The sequence below is a fragment of the Eutrigla gurnardus genome (assembly GCF_963514095.1).
Source record: "Eutrigla gurnardus genome assembly, chromosome: 3".
NCBI lineage: Eukaryota > Metazoa > Chordata > Actinopteri > Perciformes > Triglidae > Eutrigla > Eutrigla gurnardus.
The window spans coordinates 11863155-11881538 of NC_139917.1; the positions used below are offsets into that span (position 1 = coordinate 11863155).

Consider the following 18384-nt stretch of genomic DNA (forward strand, 5'->3'; position numbering starts at 1 on the left):
CCGGCTAGTGTCGTGACGGTTTATAGTACATCACTTCATTTGCCGGCTTTCCTCCCGCGTGGCCGCAGTGCATTGTTAATTGAAAGTGTTTCCTCATTCCAACCTTTGCTCTATTGTGTCATTAGAATGATGTGCGATTTGCACATTTGGGACGATCTAATCAGTTCTGTTGCCTCGTGACTCTCGTTCCATTTAAAAGAAGCAAATGACTCCATTCCAGAAAGTAATTTGACATGGGTCTGGCCTACTGTACCAGCGCTCCACAAAAGCACAATGGCAATAACCCGGCATCTATCTGTCATATACACTAGTGACTATCCCCTCGTCCTGGCGATCGCCTAAATGTCAGTGTTTTCCGGGCTCCTAATGCGTTCCTAAAATAGCACCTCCATTGCTGAGCCTCGGTGAAAAGGCACGCTGCAGAAAAGGCATAGTGAGTGTGACTCACAGCAGAGGCAGCAGAAACACCATGCCATCCCAAAGCCAATTAAACATGCATGGGGGTGTATGCGACCTCAAAAGAAGAAGAAAAAGCCAATGGATGGATGGTTGCTCTCTCCCCTATCTTCCCTCCTCTATAGCTCACCCTCTGTCACTCTCTTTCTACAGCCCTACTTTTACCTGTTTTTGCCAATTAGAGTGAATCATTCAGGGTGTCCTGTGTGTACCTGTTGAGTGTTTCCCCCCAATGAGCACTCTCGGGGGAAATTGAGGTGAGGAGATGATGAGGAAGGGTGTATACGCCGCGGCACATAAGGCCCGGCAGCGCAAGCAGATGAGACGGCATAGACATGGCCGTGCATACGCACACCCGGGTCGGCGGGGGGACCGGCGTCCATGATGCGTTACCAGGGGTCAGGGCAAGGCTAGCCAATCAGGAGTGTTATGTCTGGGGTTAAGTATGGTCTTATTTTTTCCAGACATGTCTTGTTTGGTTCTGTTCTGTGGTGTTTTTGTCTCCCTCCTGTCACTTTTCAGCAATCAAGCCCTGGGCTCATCATCATTCACCCCACCTGTTCCGAGTCAGCAATCAAGCTTCCCCTCACCTTATGTATAGTCCCCTTTTGTGTTGAGTTCAGTTGGTCGGCTGTTTTTGGGGAGCAAGCGAGGACAGGTAGATACTCTGGAGTATACATATTGCATCACGTAGGTTTACCTGCTGTTACAAACCCTAGGTTAGAGTGTGCACCACCCACTGTATTTATGGTGCTTAGCACCTGTCAGGGGGGGGGGGTGGGCTATTGTTTTCTTTGTTTCCTTTGGTGCCACACTAAGTCCTCCTTGCCCCCTGTGCTGCTTGTTTTTTTTTTTTAGTCAATAAATACTACTGTTTGCCACTTGATTGCTTCTCGGTTTTGTGTCATTGCACCCTCACCATACGTCTGTTGCCTTATGTTGCGCCCTACTATCGAGTCACCACCAAGGGGTGTAACAGGAGCTAATGCGATGGCTCGGAGAAAGGCTAATTAGCTTTATCTCACGCCGTGCTTCTAATCAGCTGAGCAATGGCCACATGGTGATAGATGGAATTCCCGGACGACACAATTAAAAGCGTGTGATTTAATACAATACCAATGTATTCAATGGCAGGAATTCTGCGATGTGAGGTCACGTGTTCCATTCCATTCCATTCCACCAGTCTAAACAGGATCCCAGTACAGAAATATGCCTCTTGTGCTTCATAACGCTTGACGGCGCAGAAGAAGGAAATGGGATGGAAATTTTGAAATGTCATTCTGTATATGGAAGGGCCGATATTCCGCATTTAATCAAATTCAAACGCGTCTTTAAATGTCATATTTGCCTTAATTAACAGACACCACGGCGTAATATTAGTTTCACAATGGGAGGGGGGGGGGGGGGTGCTGCCGGTTCCATATAAATATCTACTTTTAGCTTTTTATGGAAGTCATTTATGTCCTCATTCTGGGAAAGATGAACTGGTGCGGGCGGAGTTATGTTTTAGATTTTTGGTTCATTCTCATTCATTGGCTATTCCACTTAGCATAGCAAGTTGCATTTGCATTGAAGGAGTGACTCGTCAGGACAAGAGAGCAGGCACACTGATCAGCTTTAAAGCCAAGTCCATCAATAAACCTCCGCTTCTAAACGGAATGAACATGTGTGAATGATAGCAAACAAACAGTAAGTGGACATTAATATTTTTCTCAAAATAATTAGAATTTTTAAACATCAATATTTGTCTTCTGCTTGTGTTCTATGGCAACCCGGCTTGCTTTAGTTGATATTTCACATTACCAGTTCTCGGCATAGTGTAAAGAACTGCTGGAACTTTTCTGAACACTTACTTCTCCTCTGGACTATTTTAAGCTGCGAGCGACTTTCCAGGAAGGATTCGCAGTTGTGCACTTCCTGCTCTGTTTATCTTTTTGTAGTCCCGGCATTATAGGTGCCACATTTAGATTCCCTCAGCTTGCCACTGCCATTAATTAATCATACACAATCAACAGATTGATTCCCCCTTTAATTTATACCCCTGCTCATCCGTGCAGCAGTCGTCTGCCTTTGGTTTGCGAGACGAGTCTCAGAGACATGTCACCTTGTAAGACACACTGAATGTCTTCCCTTGAAGGAGGGAAACAGAGAGAGCAGGAAGATAACACAGCCAGGCAGCACTAACCGATCAGAGCACTCCAGCAGAGATATGACCCACATAGACCGGTGCTCGTTCAATCAGGCTGCTACTGGCAGCATGGCGGGGTAAGGAAGAGAGGGAGTGAAGGAGGGAGATGGGGGGAGGGGGGGTCAGGTGGCTCCACTTAGTTTTAAAATGAATCCTGCTTGTACTCCTAAGAAAAGACCAATGCATGCATGACTCCAGCCCACTGCAAACAAGTTATTTACAAGTCTCCCTGAAGGCCTTTACACGTCAGGGCTGTTTTTTCCTCCATCTGTGCGTTTCATTTGCACGTTATTTTATGTTTCGAACTGTTGTTTTCATCATAAATACTTTCACACACAACAAGAATATCACACAGTGATTCAGTTTTGGAACAAGGTTGAGATTTCACACTGCCAATCAAGGCATCGTTGCTGAAACGGGCTTGAGTTACATATAGACTCCATAGTGCGAAGCAAGGTGGCAGACTTGACACAAGCAGCATATGTCAGATGAACTCCTTCGGTTTGTACCTCTCACAATTAAAGCCTGCGACATATAGCATCCGCTGGTGAGTATTTTGCATTTTCGTGACGTTTATAAATCACGCCCCCCGGCATGTGAAGCAAATGTGTCAGATGCTTCCAAGGTCTTGCCAGTCCTTCAACACACTACATGGAAGGTGCATAAAGGCTGCTTGGCCCTCCCCTCCAGAGGCTAAAATGACTGGAATGGGTAACTATTCATCCCTCAAGTGGGGATTTACCACGGTGCACCCAGGGAATCATTAAGAATGATTATTGCTGGGCAAAGCTAAGCACCCGCTCCCCAAAGGAGGTATCTCCCGCTACAGTAGATTAAGCAGGTACTGCTATGCTGAGTCCACAGACCGAAGAGGCCCAGCGAGCGTGGACCTACGCCACAATGCCCATGATGCCAGGGACAGAATGCACAGACCTGCATTACATCCAGTGGGGAGTGATGGCTTTGAAAAAGACAAATAAAGCTCCCCTGGACAGCTGTATTGTCCCTGCACATGGACCGCCTTCCCAGATACAAAGCAATCTTTAAGCCATTTTGCAGGAAAGCATGGGGGAAACCAAACTACCCTTCGTGTTGATGTTGCTGTAACCGTGCCTTCCAGACATGGAGGGGAATAGCAGACGGCTTGCTGCTGTTTTGTCCTGATCTCCAGGACATAATCGGAACATCCTCCTTTTAGACTACAACATCTTGTCCCTGGGGTGGTACACCATGTTGATACATTATGGTTGCCTCACTTTATATGACTCTCATAATTTAAAATATGTTTGCCAAACCAAGAGCACAGCTGCTGTTTTGACCTTCGTTTCTGCACTCACCAGGTGCCCAACCTAGTATGCTATACCTTTACTGACTTTCCTAACTTTTAGGTGATCAGGAAAATAGACAAAGAGACCATAATAAACGATGATGCACAGGCAACAAACTGAACCTTGTATGGTGATACACCATGTTTCTGTCTACTGTTGCGGCATCAGAGTCTGAATTACATTCTGCATTGTTTCAGGTGAAAGATCCCACGTAGGTGTATGAAGTATAATTCATCTGCAGTTGTTCACGTTGCATAATGAAAAATGTCAGTGGAGGAGAATTGCCTAATTTAATTGTCCTACTTGTGCTAATGCAAATGTATGTTGACGCGTGTGAGTTTGTTCTTCAATAGCGATAACGCTCTCTTTGTGTTATTTTCACCTTGAATACAGACGTGCAATGGAATTCAGCGCAGCGAAATGGATTTTTACAACACAGTGACGTTACTGTCAATACAACAGAGGCAGCCATGAAATCAAAGTTGAAGGTAAATCAACTCTTTCTACAGTCAGACTCATCAGGTTACAACACTATAGCCTGTGTGACGTTTACCCAATGGAACAGTTTAAGCAGCATTCAGTAATTAAATGGATAATGTATAATTGAATCCTTACATACAGACAATTCCAGTGGTTGAGTCCCTTTGCAATCTATTCACTACGTTGTGGTAAAGTGGTAGATTCTGAAAAATATGACAAAGGAGCTATGAATTGTGTTTATTACTGATGCTATTTGTTTATTTATTTTGTTTATCTTTTCCTTAAATTGGCCAATGAAGCCAACACATTTCAAAATGCCCAACTTTCACTTTGAAAGTGTGCTGTCTCTGTTCTCCTGCTTCAATTTCCTTTGTACAAGTTGGATAATGGAACAAGTTGACGCTTTGCTGAACTGCATTGCATCGTCATTCAATTTGAAACTAACACGGGGAATGTGTTTTTCGGCAGCATCGTCTATTGAAGAATGAACTCAAACACACGTCAACACACATTTGCCTTTGCACACGTAGGACAACGAATGTAGGCCCCTAAACGGACATTTTTCATTAAACAACTTGAATGACTGCAGATTAATTATATTTAATGTTAACACCAATTACCCTCAAACACAAACATGCATCTATTATCGCAACCTGAATGTATTTATTCTCAACACCTGATGCTTTGAGGAGGGGTGGTCCAGTCTGCCATACACGAGGAATCTGTTAGTTAGGCTTAAAGGGACACGTCACCCCCAAAAAACGACAAAATGTATATTTGGCACCATGCCGAGCGCCATACTGTCCCATTATATTGAAGGATTAGACATCTCCAAAGCTACGCAGCTCACACCAAAACAATCTTGATGAAGAGCTTTACAGGCAGGAGGTAAAATGTGTATTTTTGATAGAGAAACTGTGGCATATACACTTTGTCAGACAGTTAAATCGTCCCAGAATGAAACAGTCATCTCCCTAAATGCCTACAGTAGAGATGAATATCTAAAATGATAACACCGCTGGGTTTAACTCTGTTTGCAGTTGATTTCGATGTAATAACCGATAACACTCAAGAGGCGCAAAAAAACGCAAAGCTATGTCAGTAATTTATTTGTTGGCAAACAACTTTCACTGTTACAACAAATATTAGTTATGAGATCATTCAACTTGGAACCCATACAAAAAGAATAAATAATTAGCAATAATATTGTAATAATAATCATGATCATAATAATTTAAAAAAATAAGAACCCCTTAAACAAACCCAGTGCCATTTTATTTACTCCTGCCTAAAGCCGACATTCTCTCTCCTCCTAGCTTGTTTTGGAGTCTTCAAACCAATAAACAGATAAATAAATAATTTCTCTCTCGGGGACATGGACAGGGCTTGTGGGATACATGTGCAAGCTACACTTCATACACTTATGATTTTTTATCCTCCTCCTACATAAGTAAACATTGGCTTTCCACATTGGACAGTGCTACCGTGTGCAGACTTTTCACATCTTCAGTACACATATATGGTGTAGTCATGGCATTTTTTTTCTCTTTCTTTTAGACTTTAGAGAATGACATTGATTCTTCTCAGCTATTCTTTTTCTGTACAATCTAAACCAGCACAGCAAGGTAATATCAATCGGTGGAGCATTTGGCAATAGAGAGGATATAAACCATTCTTGTGTTGCTCCGAATATCTGATAGTTTTGTGAAAATGTCCACCTGGGCTTGTGCCTAAAGGAAGGAAAAGGATTTTATTCAAGAACAAATGAGATGAGACCCACTTCCAGCAAAAAAAATTGTAGCATTTCCATAGCAACCGCCTCTTTCATTTCCCCTTCATAGTTTCAAATCTACACAGTGGTAAAGTATATAATAACAATTGATTTGCAAAATGTAAGTGACAGTGGTGTTCTATAAAAAGGTCCAGAATGAAGTGTGCGTAGGTATATGCGTACTAATTAAGGAGTGCTTCGCTGTCTCTGTATTTACCGAAGAATGACGTGACGAATAGCTCCTCGCTGGTTCTGTCATCTACGCGTGACCAGAATGGATCGTGGCGTTTCGGAACAGCTCCACAGACGAAAGGTTTTGCAACTTAAACGTTTGAAAAATAAAAAGACTTGGTCATATGCAACATTTGTATCTGTATCTGTATTCTGTACAATACATAGAAACTGTTGGTGATTTCTTTATAATCCTTTGATAACTGAAAACTTTTACAGAAGAAAAGGAGAAGAAACGGAACCGGTTCTTTTTTTTCTTTTTTAAATTCAGTCTGTTGTTATATGATCTTCCTTCTTTGTTTTCAGTGAAATACACAGTAGCCGCAGTCACTACAACTCGCAGGAATGTTACACCAGCCCAGACACGACTCCAGTTTAGCAGATACGAACAGGAAAGGGAATTCAGAACATCAGCGTGATATGGTTACAGTTCGGTTGCCCAATAAAACAGTTTTTGGGACGATCGGTCGGTGAGGGTATATATATCATACATCCTCCTCTTGATTGGCAGGTAGCGGGGGCGGGGCCTTGTTCAGGCCAGTTTATGTTGTGGAACACCGGAGTTCCTGCTCTACCATTTTGGAGAGGCGGAAACATCATCCCAGTACGTGTCTTTAAGAGTGAGACAGAGAGACAGACAGAGACGAACAGACAGACAGCTCCTTTAACCAGGGCCCAGGGGGGTCACGCCCCCTGTTGTGGTGGTCGTGGAGACTATATGCTATGATCTGCTAGAGGTCCATATTGGGGAACTTGTAGGGCTACGGTCAATCCAAGATTCCATATTAAAGTAACGGGTAACGGGTGAAATTACAGGATCCCTCCCCCTTCCGCTTCACTCCACATTAAAAGTTCCATTTCCGTTGATGTTTGCAAAACGTCTCTCCGAAAACTCAGAAGCCCTGTCGCTCTGCACCATTTGTGACAATACATTCAGCCCCCTGCTTTCATTCGAACTCTCAGCCACATTGTCATGAACCATAGTTAATGTCACACACAGCACGTCGATCCAGGGGTGGGGCCAGCTCAGTCCGTCGGTCAACAACACAGAATGTTTTCATTGGAAGGTTGGAAGTGTGAGAATGGCCTGGGGAGGGATAGAAGTCTCTTGATCGGCTCTATAGACTGGTGACCAGGTGGGAAGGGTCTACGGGCGGCTCCTCGGGCGACGAATCGGACTCCTCCTTGTTGCCGGACACCATGTAGCCATCGCTGCCACCGCGGCCCATGTGGTAGTAGCTCTGCAGCTCGTGGAGGTGATTCCTGGAGCCCAGGTTTGGCATGCTCTTGTAATAGACGTCGTCCAGCTCCGGAGCGGTGGCACTCTTACAGGGCTGCAGCTCCCCGGAGCTGTCTTCCTCTCCGTCTGTGAGACCGTTCACCTGCCCGTCCGGAAGGTCCGTCAGCACCGGCATGCTGGTGTACAGCGAGTCTCTGTGGTTGGGCGAATGTGTGTGCTCGTCGGTGTGCTCGTTGGTCAGCAGGGGGAAGAAGCTCTCGCTGGTCTCTTGGGGAATGCGTCGTGGCCGGGAGAAGCTGTGAGGCGGCGGCGGCGGTGGGGGGTGGCTGTCTGGCGGCGGAGGACGAGGCGGAAGGAGCGGAGCGTTGGACTCCTCTCTGATAATCTCCAAACCCAGGTTCTCCTCATGGGGGAAGGCTGCGGGGTTGTCCAGCACCATGGGTCCATTGTCCTCTTTACTGCTGCCTACACAGCCACCAACTCCACTGCTGCTGCTGCTGCTGCTGCCTCCTGCCAAGCTGCCTGAAAGAGCCAGGCACAGATAAGAGTTACTGCAAGGCATTTGAACAGGGAGCAGGACGTAAATAAAAATACAAAAAATAAAGTCAAAAGGTGTGTGATAAAACACAATAACACAATGAGTTAATCTTGCTAAATCGGGATAATTGTGAATATCGTCATAGGCTATCTCGTTCACAAACATGGTAGAGAAGTTACAAATACAGCCTGATTAAAAAAATTACAGAATGTTCCACGTAGATTTTTTCATGTAGGGAGACCTTATGATTTATGATAACCTTATTTAAGATTATTATTACGTTTATTTGTTTCTCACTAAAACTGATGTTGACTAAAAAAAGAAGCGTCTGTGATGCAATATTAATACTGGTTTATTGACAAAATGTCAGATAAAGTGATCCAGTATGTTTTAAGAGTTTTAAGAATATTTTGATAATTGTCGGGACCATTTTTTTTCATTTTCATAATGTCCCATTATTCACAGGGTGTTTCAGCTGGTCAAAAAAAAAAAGAAAAAAGAATCAGTTATTGAAGTTTGAAGCCTCTGAGCACCCACACAAGTGTTTGCAGTTATTCTGGCTGATTGGGCCTCTACTCAGGTTGAAAGAGCACGAGTGCTTTGATGGGAATTCATGAGGTTACTAAACTCCATCTACCAATTTGAATGATAAAGGTGTAATTTGTCCAGCCATAACAGGAGACTCTGCGTCGCTAAATTCCAGTCCACAAACGCCGACGCCGTCCTGAGCTGAGGTCTAATCAGCCTGATTAACCGAAAACACCTGTGTGGGTGCAGAGGCTGTGTCCAAAACCTCTCACTGCTCACTGTAAGGCCGACTAAAGAGTTCTCCATGGTGTAGATGAGGATGTATAGTGAGTTATTATATCTGTGTCTATCTATATATATATGTGAATAAATGTCTTTATATTCATTTATTAATTTGGGAACTTATGCTTGTTGCCTCCACAACGTCAGCGCTACTTGGTCATGCTTACCTTTCACAATAAAAGCCCTATATATGCAGGATCACTGCTTACCAGGGGACTTAAATTACAACAAGTGACCTTCGGATATGTATTCATCACAAAAGTCCGTGTTTATTAAGGATGGTCCACCAGCTGCCGTTAATCTGGCATGTTGTAATTGTGTGACAGCGGTGACGTAATTAAGGGCGCAGCAAAAAAGTCCCAAAGTCTTTTATTTTTTCATTTTCTCGATGAGCTCATTATATAGTCCTACATAAAACTCCCTGTATCTTGAGTGAGTGATTTTGGATACAACCTTAATCACATTCATGAGTAACGCCACTCCCTGGTCTCAGCCCTAGGTCATTTCGGTACGCCTCAAGCCTCAACACAGCGTCAACATAAATGACAGCTAGTAGCTTGGAAAATAGCGATATGATACTGAATTTGATGAATTCCCTGTTTGTCAGACTAAAAATGAGAACAAGAATTACACTTTGTGCCCTCCCCGTGTCGCTCCTGCTGCTGAGAGACGACTGCCGGGAGGAGAGCAGGCGCCAACTCCAGAGATGGACCGACACCGCTATAGCAACTGGAAGCGTCGGCTAAAACCTTGCCTCCAACTCCAGAGACGGAGTCTGCTCTCCCCCTGGCTGTAGTCTCCTCACGGCCGGCAGCAGGGACCCAGCTGGTCACCAGCTCTGCACATTTTCTGTAACCAGTGTAAATGAAATCATGGTGGAATCAGCAAGCTAACGTTAGCTAGCGAACTAGCTGGCTCGCTAAATAAGAAAAACAATGCTTCATCTCCACGCTCTTTCCCCAGGGAAGCACGTTGCTATCGTCATTTACTCTGATTCACCAGATGTTTCTAAAGTTCCCGTCTACAGAACTGAGAGAACAGACTGTTGTTGTGGTGTGGTTGTAATGCTCCACACTGGTGACTGAAAAACGAAGGGCAGACGCTGTGGGGAGAGGCTGATTAGAGGGCGTTAGGATTCTTTTGTTTTGTGATTACTCCCAAACGCTCGACGTGTGAGATTAGAGCTGTTAAAAACATAAGGCTTTGAAACATGAAATGCTGATTTACATGAAGAAAAATTTCAATTTTATCACCAGCATGAAATGTGTTCTATCCCATATATAGTCATGTCATTTAGTTTAAAGCATAACAAAAAAAAAAAAAAGTTTAAATTAGAGTTGCAATTTACAAGAAGCGTCCCTGTCCGGATCAACCAAAAAGGTGGAACAAGGATCCCGCCGGTCACCTCCGTTGGCCATGCTGCTGTTGACCAGCTTGTTCATCAGGTTGTGGTTGCGCTCGGTGGTGGCTCTCTCGTGGTTGTTGAGGTAGGACGGGATGTAATTGGAGGTCAGCTCCTTGAGGATCTTCTTCTCCAGGGTCGTCTCCTTGTGGTTGCCGTGGGTGCCGTAGCCACCACTACGATCCAGAATCTGGACGCAGTCGCTCAAGTACTCGCTGCTGGCCATGCTGTAGTTGTTGGCATGGTTACCATTAAGAGGGAGCGTATCCATAACACTGGAGTCTCTTGCGTTGTTCAGGATACCCTCTGAGGAACAAATAATAATAAAAAAATATATAATTAAAAAAAAGTCATCATTATTAGGATTCTTAAATAAACTAAGTGGATTTCTCAGAAGAGAGATTTTAATTATTGTTTGATATTGTAGCCTGTGCTGTGAATTGAGGATTAAAAAGTAGCAATGTTAATATTCTTGGAAGGGAAAGTGCTTCAAGCATCTTTAATTCATTTAAGAGGAATCTCAGAAGTACTTTCTTTTCTCAATTACTGCCGGCACTGCAACCATACACAAGAAATGTATATTATATTTGGAGTGACATTTAATGTTACAGTCATCTCAATCATAACTCAACATTTGCACATTTCATGAACAATGACATTCAGTGGTAATAACATCACGTAGAAAAGGGAATCTAAAAATGTGTGACAAACCAAAGAAGACAACCGCATTTCACGGACTGACTAATGATTTGGACAAACAAAGTTTTAGCCCTGACAGTCGATGTTATTGCAGTAGTAGTATTAATTTAGCCCATACTTGTGTCTCGGTACGGTGCTAATGGACAGCATGAGGGAGAAGAGAGAAAACAAGGAGGCGTGAGTTCAAACACGGAGAGAGAAACAACTTTCAGCAGCGACAAAAAAATCAACAGTGACACGGTAATTGGAAGGCATGATGAAAAATGTCTTGCAAAGAAACCCCGCTACTCAATATCAAAGTTTGCTTTTCAGGGCCTTGTCAGTAACTTGGTATCATTATATATTTAATACTGAGAAAAACATTAAAAAACACACACACCTGACATTCAAAACATAGTATGCTCCGAATGCAGAAGACGTGCACTAAGACAAGCAGTACCGACTGACACAAACCAGACGAAGCACGAACTGAAAAACAGAACAGTAAGACAAAACAGCACAAATATTTCATGGCTCCCAAGTAGCTTATAAAAGATCCAGCAAACCAGTAACACATACAGTGTGCAACTGCAGCATGCAATAAATCAGCACGTGAACCGCGTTACGCTGTTTTGATAAATCATCGCCCCAATTTCATCTCCACATTTATGTGCGGCGAGAACTGCCCAGTGGGTGTCCTTTGTGAAAGATTATTTGCGGTGTGATTGATCGCCTCACTCGGGAGCCATAATAAGGCCGGATCAGATATGCAGCCAAAAAGTGTATCACAAAAGCAAACTGCATGCACAAATAAATTGAATGTAGTGACAAAAAAAAAAAAAAAAAACACTTTCTAAATGTTTTACGTTTAGAATATGAAACGTCAAGCACACCTTGGGTGTTGTACATGCCCACGGCTGGGTTGTTATAGACTGCCGAGTCCCCCAGGAGAGTGTTATAAGGATTGTTAGTACCATGGGGACGAAGGAGAGCATTAGTTATAAGATGATTAGCCATGGCTCCTGGTACAGGCAGATAGAGAAAGAGGAGAGAGGAAGAGCAACAGCCAAGTCGAGAGGAGAAGAAGAGAGACAGGAAAAGCAACAGCCAAAGTCAAGAGAGAGAAAGAGAGAGGCACTCGAGGAAGAAAAAGGGAAAAAAAAAGGCAGAGCGGAGAGAGGGAGAGGTGGAAGGAGAGAGCATGGAGACGTTGCAGAGTGGAGGCAGGCGAGAAGGAAAGAGAGGAAGGGAGAGCCAGATGGAGAGTGAGTGTGTGGAAGGAAGGAGGGAGAGAAGAGGACAAGTAAATCAAACAAGCAAAGGTAGTTTTTAGGTAAAAGCCGAGGAAAAAGCTTGACATGTCATTCTCACAGCCGCTGCATATACAGGCCGAGGGAGGGGACGAGAGAGAGAGAGAGAGAGAGAGAGAGTAGCATGGCTTGGAGAGGATTGTGCTGCAGTTCAATACGCTTGAGCAGAGCAGCATGACTACGGGATAGTTAATGGACAACGCGGCCAGTGCATTTTCTTCCTGAGGTGGGAGACAGATCATGTACACATAAAGACACTGCAGAGGAGCAGAAGACGAATGTCTCAGACAGTTCCTACATCCTCCATCCATCCTCAAGTTGTACTCGCCATTGTATCAAACACACTACCTCGACCGTGTCTGGACGTCGTATGCATCCAAACATGGGTGGGAAGGAATAAAACACCAAACACTAAAACCTCTCTGTCGTGACCTTTCCTTTTCTTTTCTTTTTTGTTAAGAGGCACAGTGTTAATGTGTTTTTATCTAATGTCTTAGGATCCCACCGTTTAGTCCATATTAGTGAAACTTCATTACTATTCCAGGAAGGAGAAGTTGGCCAGCAGCCCTGAACCTCAGCCGACAAAATAGAGCTCCAGGTAGAATACATTAGAAAGAATGGAGAAAACCAACACACTGTAACTCTCAACTCCTCAAATACCGATGATTGATGGCTTCAAACTATGAAGCTCTGGGTTTCCCTCGAGCATCCGTTTTGGATGTGTACATTTCAGCTCGTTACAGGCAGAGTATCTTTTCAAAATAAACTTAGGAAGTTAGGTTTAGGCAACAAAACCACATAGTTAGGTTTAGGAAAAGAGCTAGTTGATGTTAACTTGACTGACTAATGACTCACTAACAAATGACTGACAGATTCACATGACTCGACAACGACACTAGGGAGTGACAAATTACTCATGTGTATAGTGACTTACAAACGAGTCATGTGACTAGCAAGCGATAAACGGCACACATGACTGCCGACTGACAAACGACTCAAGTGACTATCGACCACACTAACGACTTCTGTCGACAGAACGTCAACATTTCCTTTCAGCCTCACACGGGACACGCACAGCGGTCTGCTGGATGAAAGTCATGTGTATGTTTGACCCATCCACTTCCACTCCCACCTGCCCTTTGTGACAAATAACAATGCAGGAGCGGTCACATTAGAGTCAGTTGAAAGCGCGGCGCTTTGAGGGGCTTTGACCAACCGTCGGTATTTGATGAGTTGGGAGTGAGGCCGGGTTGTCAGAGGAGATTCTCTTGCTAATATGTCAGGATGACCAAACGGATAATTTATACCCATTGTTACAACACAAATAATAAGAGAGAGATGTAATAATATGTTTTAGAGAAAATGATGTCTTCAAACTGCACTTCGAAGTTGAAATGAACACATTCCTTCCTCCCCATTCTACTCCCTCCTAATCTAAACAAGTCAATCTCTTCCTTCCCGTCCTTGTTCACTAAGCCACAGTACATAGTCATTTGAAATCTACTTGCTAAGTAGCTCTCTGCACCGTACTTTAAAGTGTGAGGGAAGGAGGGGGTGTCTTAAGCCCTGCCTCGCTAAGTGTGTGATAATTCAGACGCTGACACACACCGTGTCTGCTTTAGCATCAATCTGTCATGCTAACAGCTTATTAGTGGCCTGAAGGAAGCGAGGGCCACACCTCGACTTGGAGACGAACAAATGGCAGCTTGTGTGTGTGTGTGTGACAATGTCTCGCCATGTGGGTGTCTATGTCTTCTTTACCCTCGCCCCCAGACAGCTACACTCATGGAATCTATACAGTGACTCTCGGGAGAAACAGCGAGAGCCAGCTGTGAATGCAGTGCAAATAGAGTGAACGGGGTCTAAAACACACTTAAAAGCTCAGTGACTTAAATATAAAAGGCTATGTCACCCACCTCCCGATGGACCACCATAAGACCTTCATTTTGGAAAAAAATAAGTACCTTAGTCAACGACAAGAGAGAAAGAATTCTTTGATCCCGTATGAATTGTGGCACGAAATAGACATATGCTGTTTGTCAATTTAAAAGATAATTTTACACGTCATGAAAGCAGAATCAGGTTTCACTCGTTCTTTCTCTTCCCGGCTGATAGAATCAAGAAAACACATCAGCTGAGACAAACCAATGATGAACCCATGATGGACTGGAGCGTTCCTAACCTGCAAAATTATCGTTTAAATTGACAAATGAGATAAAACAAATAAACATGTCTCTTGCCGTTGACTACCGTACATAATTATTCTGACTTCTCTACATTTGTAGCACTATGGTGAAAACTGACTTCACCTGAAGTGACACACTCACTACTACATTCGGCTAAAAATAAAACATTATTCGAAAACTTAAGGGACTTAATAATAATGGGACCACTGACTGGCACACCTACTTTAACTTTAAAGGAATTATTACCCTCAAAAATATGACTCTCCCTGGACGATGAAGTATAGAAAACTGGTTGATATTTCAAGAACCTTCTCCTAACTCCCCCTCATACAAAGCGAACCTTTGAAGCATGCAGCAAAAAAAAAGTAGGAAGTGATATTTACACTCTGTTCTGTTAATCTCCCTCTCTACAAGAACACGGTGCCATTATCAGACGTTGGGACTCCTACCGCTTTACTAAATGACAGCGTACACTGCCTGAGCGTCACACTATTAATAAAGGAGATATGGTGACAGAGACGGGGACGCAAACGGTAGGTATCCCGTGGTTACCTCTGTTGAGCGTGGCCGAGCTGTTGAGGTCCCCAGTGATGAAGGAAGATTCCTGTTTCCTCACAGTGTCATTCCACATCCGCCTGATACGACTCTATACACAGGAGGAAAGAAGGGGCGAGAGAGAAAGAGGACGTATGGACGGAGACACGGGGGAGTAATGGAAGGGAGAAGGAATGAGAGGAAGGAAGCGAGTGGACGGGAGGGGAGACGACAAAAGAGGGAAAGAAATATGGTGAGAAACGTAATATATGAAGGTGTGATGTGCAAAAGGAGGGCAAATTAGTGCAGGAGGGGGGTGGGGGGGTAAAGTGACGACCAGCAAGAGAGAAACAGGTGGGGAGAAATAATCACCCGTCAATGCCATTTAGACTCCATTTCCTGTGTGCCAGCATCAATATGCGAAGGTATACGTCAGGGTTTGGGTCATCTCACTTTCTCTTAACTCTGCACATATGTAGTGTTCCAACTTCATCACATATTCACAACTTCCACATTAAAGGGTGTTTCTTTTTTTTTTTTGAGATTTGCCTTCAGTAAAAGTGAAACTCTGAAGCTGAAGCTAGGTGAAAGTGAGCAAGCGACAACCCAAACACCCTCATGGCGTGCTCCGGCCTCACCTGAGAGTCTGCTGTGCTGTAGCGTCCAGGTGTGCAGGCAGGTAAGCTCACCTGTGAGCCTGTGGAGTATCGGCCCGGCGTCCGTGAGGTGGTGGTCTTACTGGACGAGGAGATGGAGGTCTCCACGCTCTTGCCGCTGCAGCAGTGAGTACGCAGACATTTGCCGTACTCTTTACGCACCTGGGCAGAGGAAGTGAGAGGATAGTTACACAATATATATAAATATATCATATAATAATATATATATTTAAACAGCCTATTGGTTTTATGTACAGGAACATGACTTATCCATTCACTCTTGATTCACTCGGCATGAAAACAATGCCAATTGCAAGTCAATTAGGGTTCTTTTTTTGTGGTGGATACATAAATTAAATAAATCAAGGTCAGAGCTTGTGATGTGGTATTAAATATTGAGAAAGACATCTTGGGGCAGTCTGTTGGGATGTCGATCGGACAGGACTTTCAATCACAAGACCGGTGTTTGTGTCCCACAGTGCTTGTGACCGTTTTCCTAAACCTAACTTAGTGGTTTTGTTGTGTCTCTCAGCATGAAGCCAATAGATTTAACTCTGTGACTGTTTCAAGAGCCGTCTGTATATATGTGTGTGTGTGTGTGTGTGTTGCATATATTGAAGCAGATTTTTAAGATGACGTACCAGAAACACTGGAATGGCTTAACTTTGATAGAGTGTCCCTGTTAACCTCTTGTACTGAAATTCCTTGTGCAAACTCTAACTCCATAAAAAACAAATGTAGACATTAACGGATTAACTTCGTAAACTTTCCCCCTCATCAACATTCAGCCCAAACGTTATCGCTGCCACACATCCATCTGAAATGGACATATTCCTGAGGGGGACATACGATGCGGGTGTACACACGAAACATCTGCATTTAGATCCCAATCAAGTTTGAACAAATACGACTGTAATTGCTTTTTAACAAGCGCGTTGGACTGGCAGACGTGTACTGCCACTCGCTCTGTTTGAACAGCTGTGGTGGTGAGTTGCTCCATGCATCTTGGGAGAAACCGCGTTGGGTCGCAGCCAAAGAAAACCCCAGCACTGTTCGGAGGACATCTCTCGGGATACCTGATCCCATGGCCTAACACATACTGGAGTACACTGCGCGCGCATGCAGAGTCACACACACTGCACTTGTTTACTGCTCGTACACTTAAAACTAATAACTCTCTGCGGGACTGCAGCCAGACGAAAGTATTAAGCATTTGATATATTTTCTTTCCATGTCCTACTCCTCCTGCACTCCCAGGCACTGACAATGTGTGGGAGACTCCCGAAATATCCCAGTGTGTTAAGGCTCTTCCTAGCCACGTTATTCAAATATATATAAACACAGGGAAAATAAGTGATACATATGTACTCACAAATGCCTGTTGAGGCCAACCAAATACAAAACATATATAAAGGAGGTCGTCTTTTTTGAAAATGAAAGTGTGGGTCGTGAGGGGAGCTGTGTGTCACTATGAGCCACATTAAATCACAGAAATCACCAGAGGACTGTAGAACCGCCGCCACACATAAACATGGGCTGTGTCCAACGTAGTGTACAACCCATGTGCACTGACTGACATTTATATACCATCATGCATTGCTCTGAAGGTAAAGACGGACGAGAGTAGAGGGGGCAGCGTGATGGAGACAAATATATCAGTTACGGTGTGAATATATTGTATTTAATGTGAGCAGAGCATCACAACACAGACAGTCACACATTCCTTTGAATTTACATATTCAATTTAGGAAAATATGCTAATTCCCCCCACATTGATCACGGCAGCGTACACCGCTCCTCTCATTCCTACCTTTCACAATAAAAGCTCTAGACATATACACGGCGTCACTGCTCACCAGGGGAACTTAAATTACAACAAATTAGCTTACAATATGTGTTTATTACAAAAAAGGTCAGTATTTATATTGGATGGTCCACCAGCTGCTGTTAATCTGCCACGTTTTAATTGTGTGACAGCATTGACCTAACGAAGGGTGAAGAATTATTGTCTTTTTAAGTGTTGTAGTGTTTTATTCATTCAGGCACAACCATGCCTTTCATCTGCATGTCTCCAAAATGTAATGAGAGCTAAATATTAACCACATTAACATATTTTTGAAGTAAATTATAACAGGCTCCATGACCGTGCCTGATGATGAAAATCTTTATTTGGTGGGGGGGTGAAGACAGAAACCCCGTCTGTCACCGGCTGCCATGCGGCCAGACAGACAGTTAAAGAGAGACAGCGAGACAGAGTGTGGTAGTCAGTGTGAGAAAGTGTCAGCGGCCAGTGGGGGTTACCGAATGACCAATAAACGCCTGACAGCTATTTCAGGTGTCCCTGCTGATCAGTGCTAGCGTGTGGGTGTCCGTCTATTTCGGTGCAGCGTCGATCCCCCTCACCTTCTTCTGCAGTATGCAGTGAAAGATGAAGATGAACATGCCCTGCAGGGAGTTGAAGATGGTGAAAAGGTAGGCCATGATGACGGTGCTCTCGTTGATGTACATCAGGCCGAACGCCCAGGTCAGGCCCAGCAGACACAGCAGGGCGATGGCCCCGATCACCCAGGACCTGG

At 44.0% G+C, this 18384-nt stretch overlaps 1 protein-coding gene across 1 annotated transcript in view; it reads right to left on the reverse strand.

Moving 5' to 3' along the window:
- Window positions 1-5545: 5545 nt before the first annotated feature.
- The window catches only part of adgrl3.1 (adhesion G protein-coupled receptor L3.1), a 126902-nt gene continuing 114063 nt past the window's right edge, over window positions 5546-18384 (reverse strand). The window contains exons 20-26 of the mRNA XM_084005363.1: window positions 18212-18380; window positions 15791-15970; window positions 15171-15264; window positions 12016-12144; window positions 11262-11279; window positions 10448-10750; window positions 5546-8216 (exon numbers count right to left, since the gene is read on the reverse strand). Of these exons, the coding sequence (XP_083861489.1) occupies window positions 7573-8216; window positions 10448-10750; window positions 11262-11279; window positions 12016-12144; window positions 15171-15264; window positions 15791-15970; window positions 18212-18380 (1537 nt within the window). The 3' untranslated portion in view covers window positions 5546-7572. The remainder of the gene's footprint in view (window positions 8217-10447; window positions 10751-11261; window positions 11280-12015; window positions 12145-15170; window positions 15265-15790; window positions 15971-18211; window positions 18381-18384) is intronic.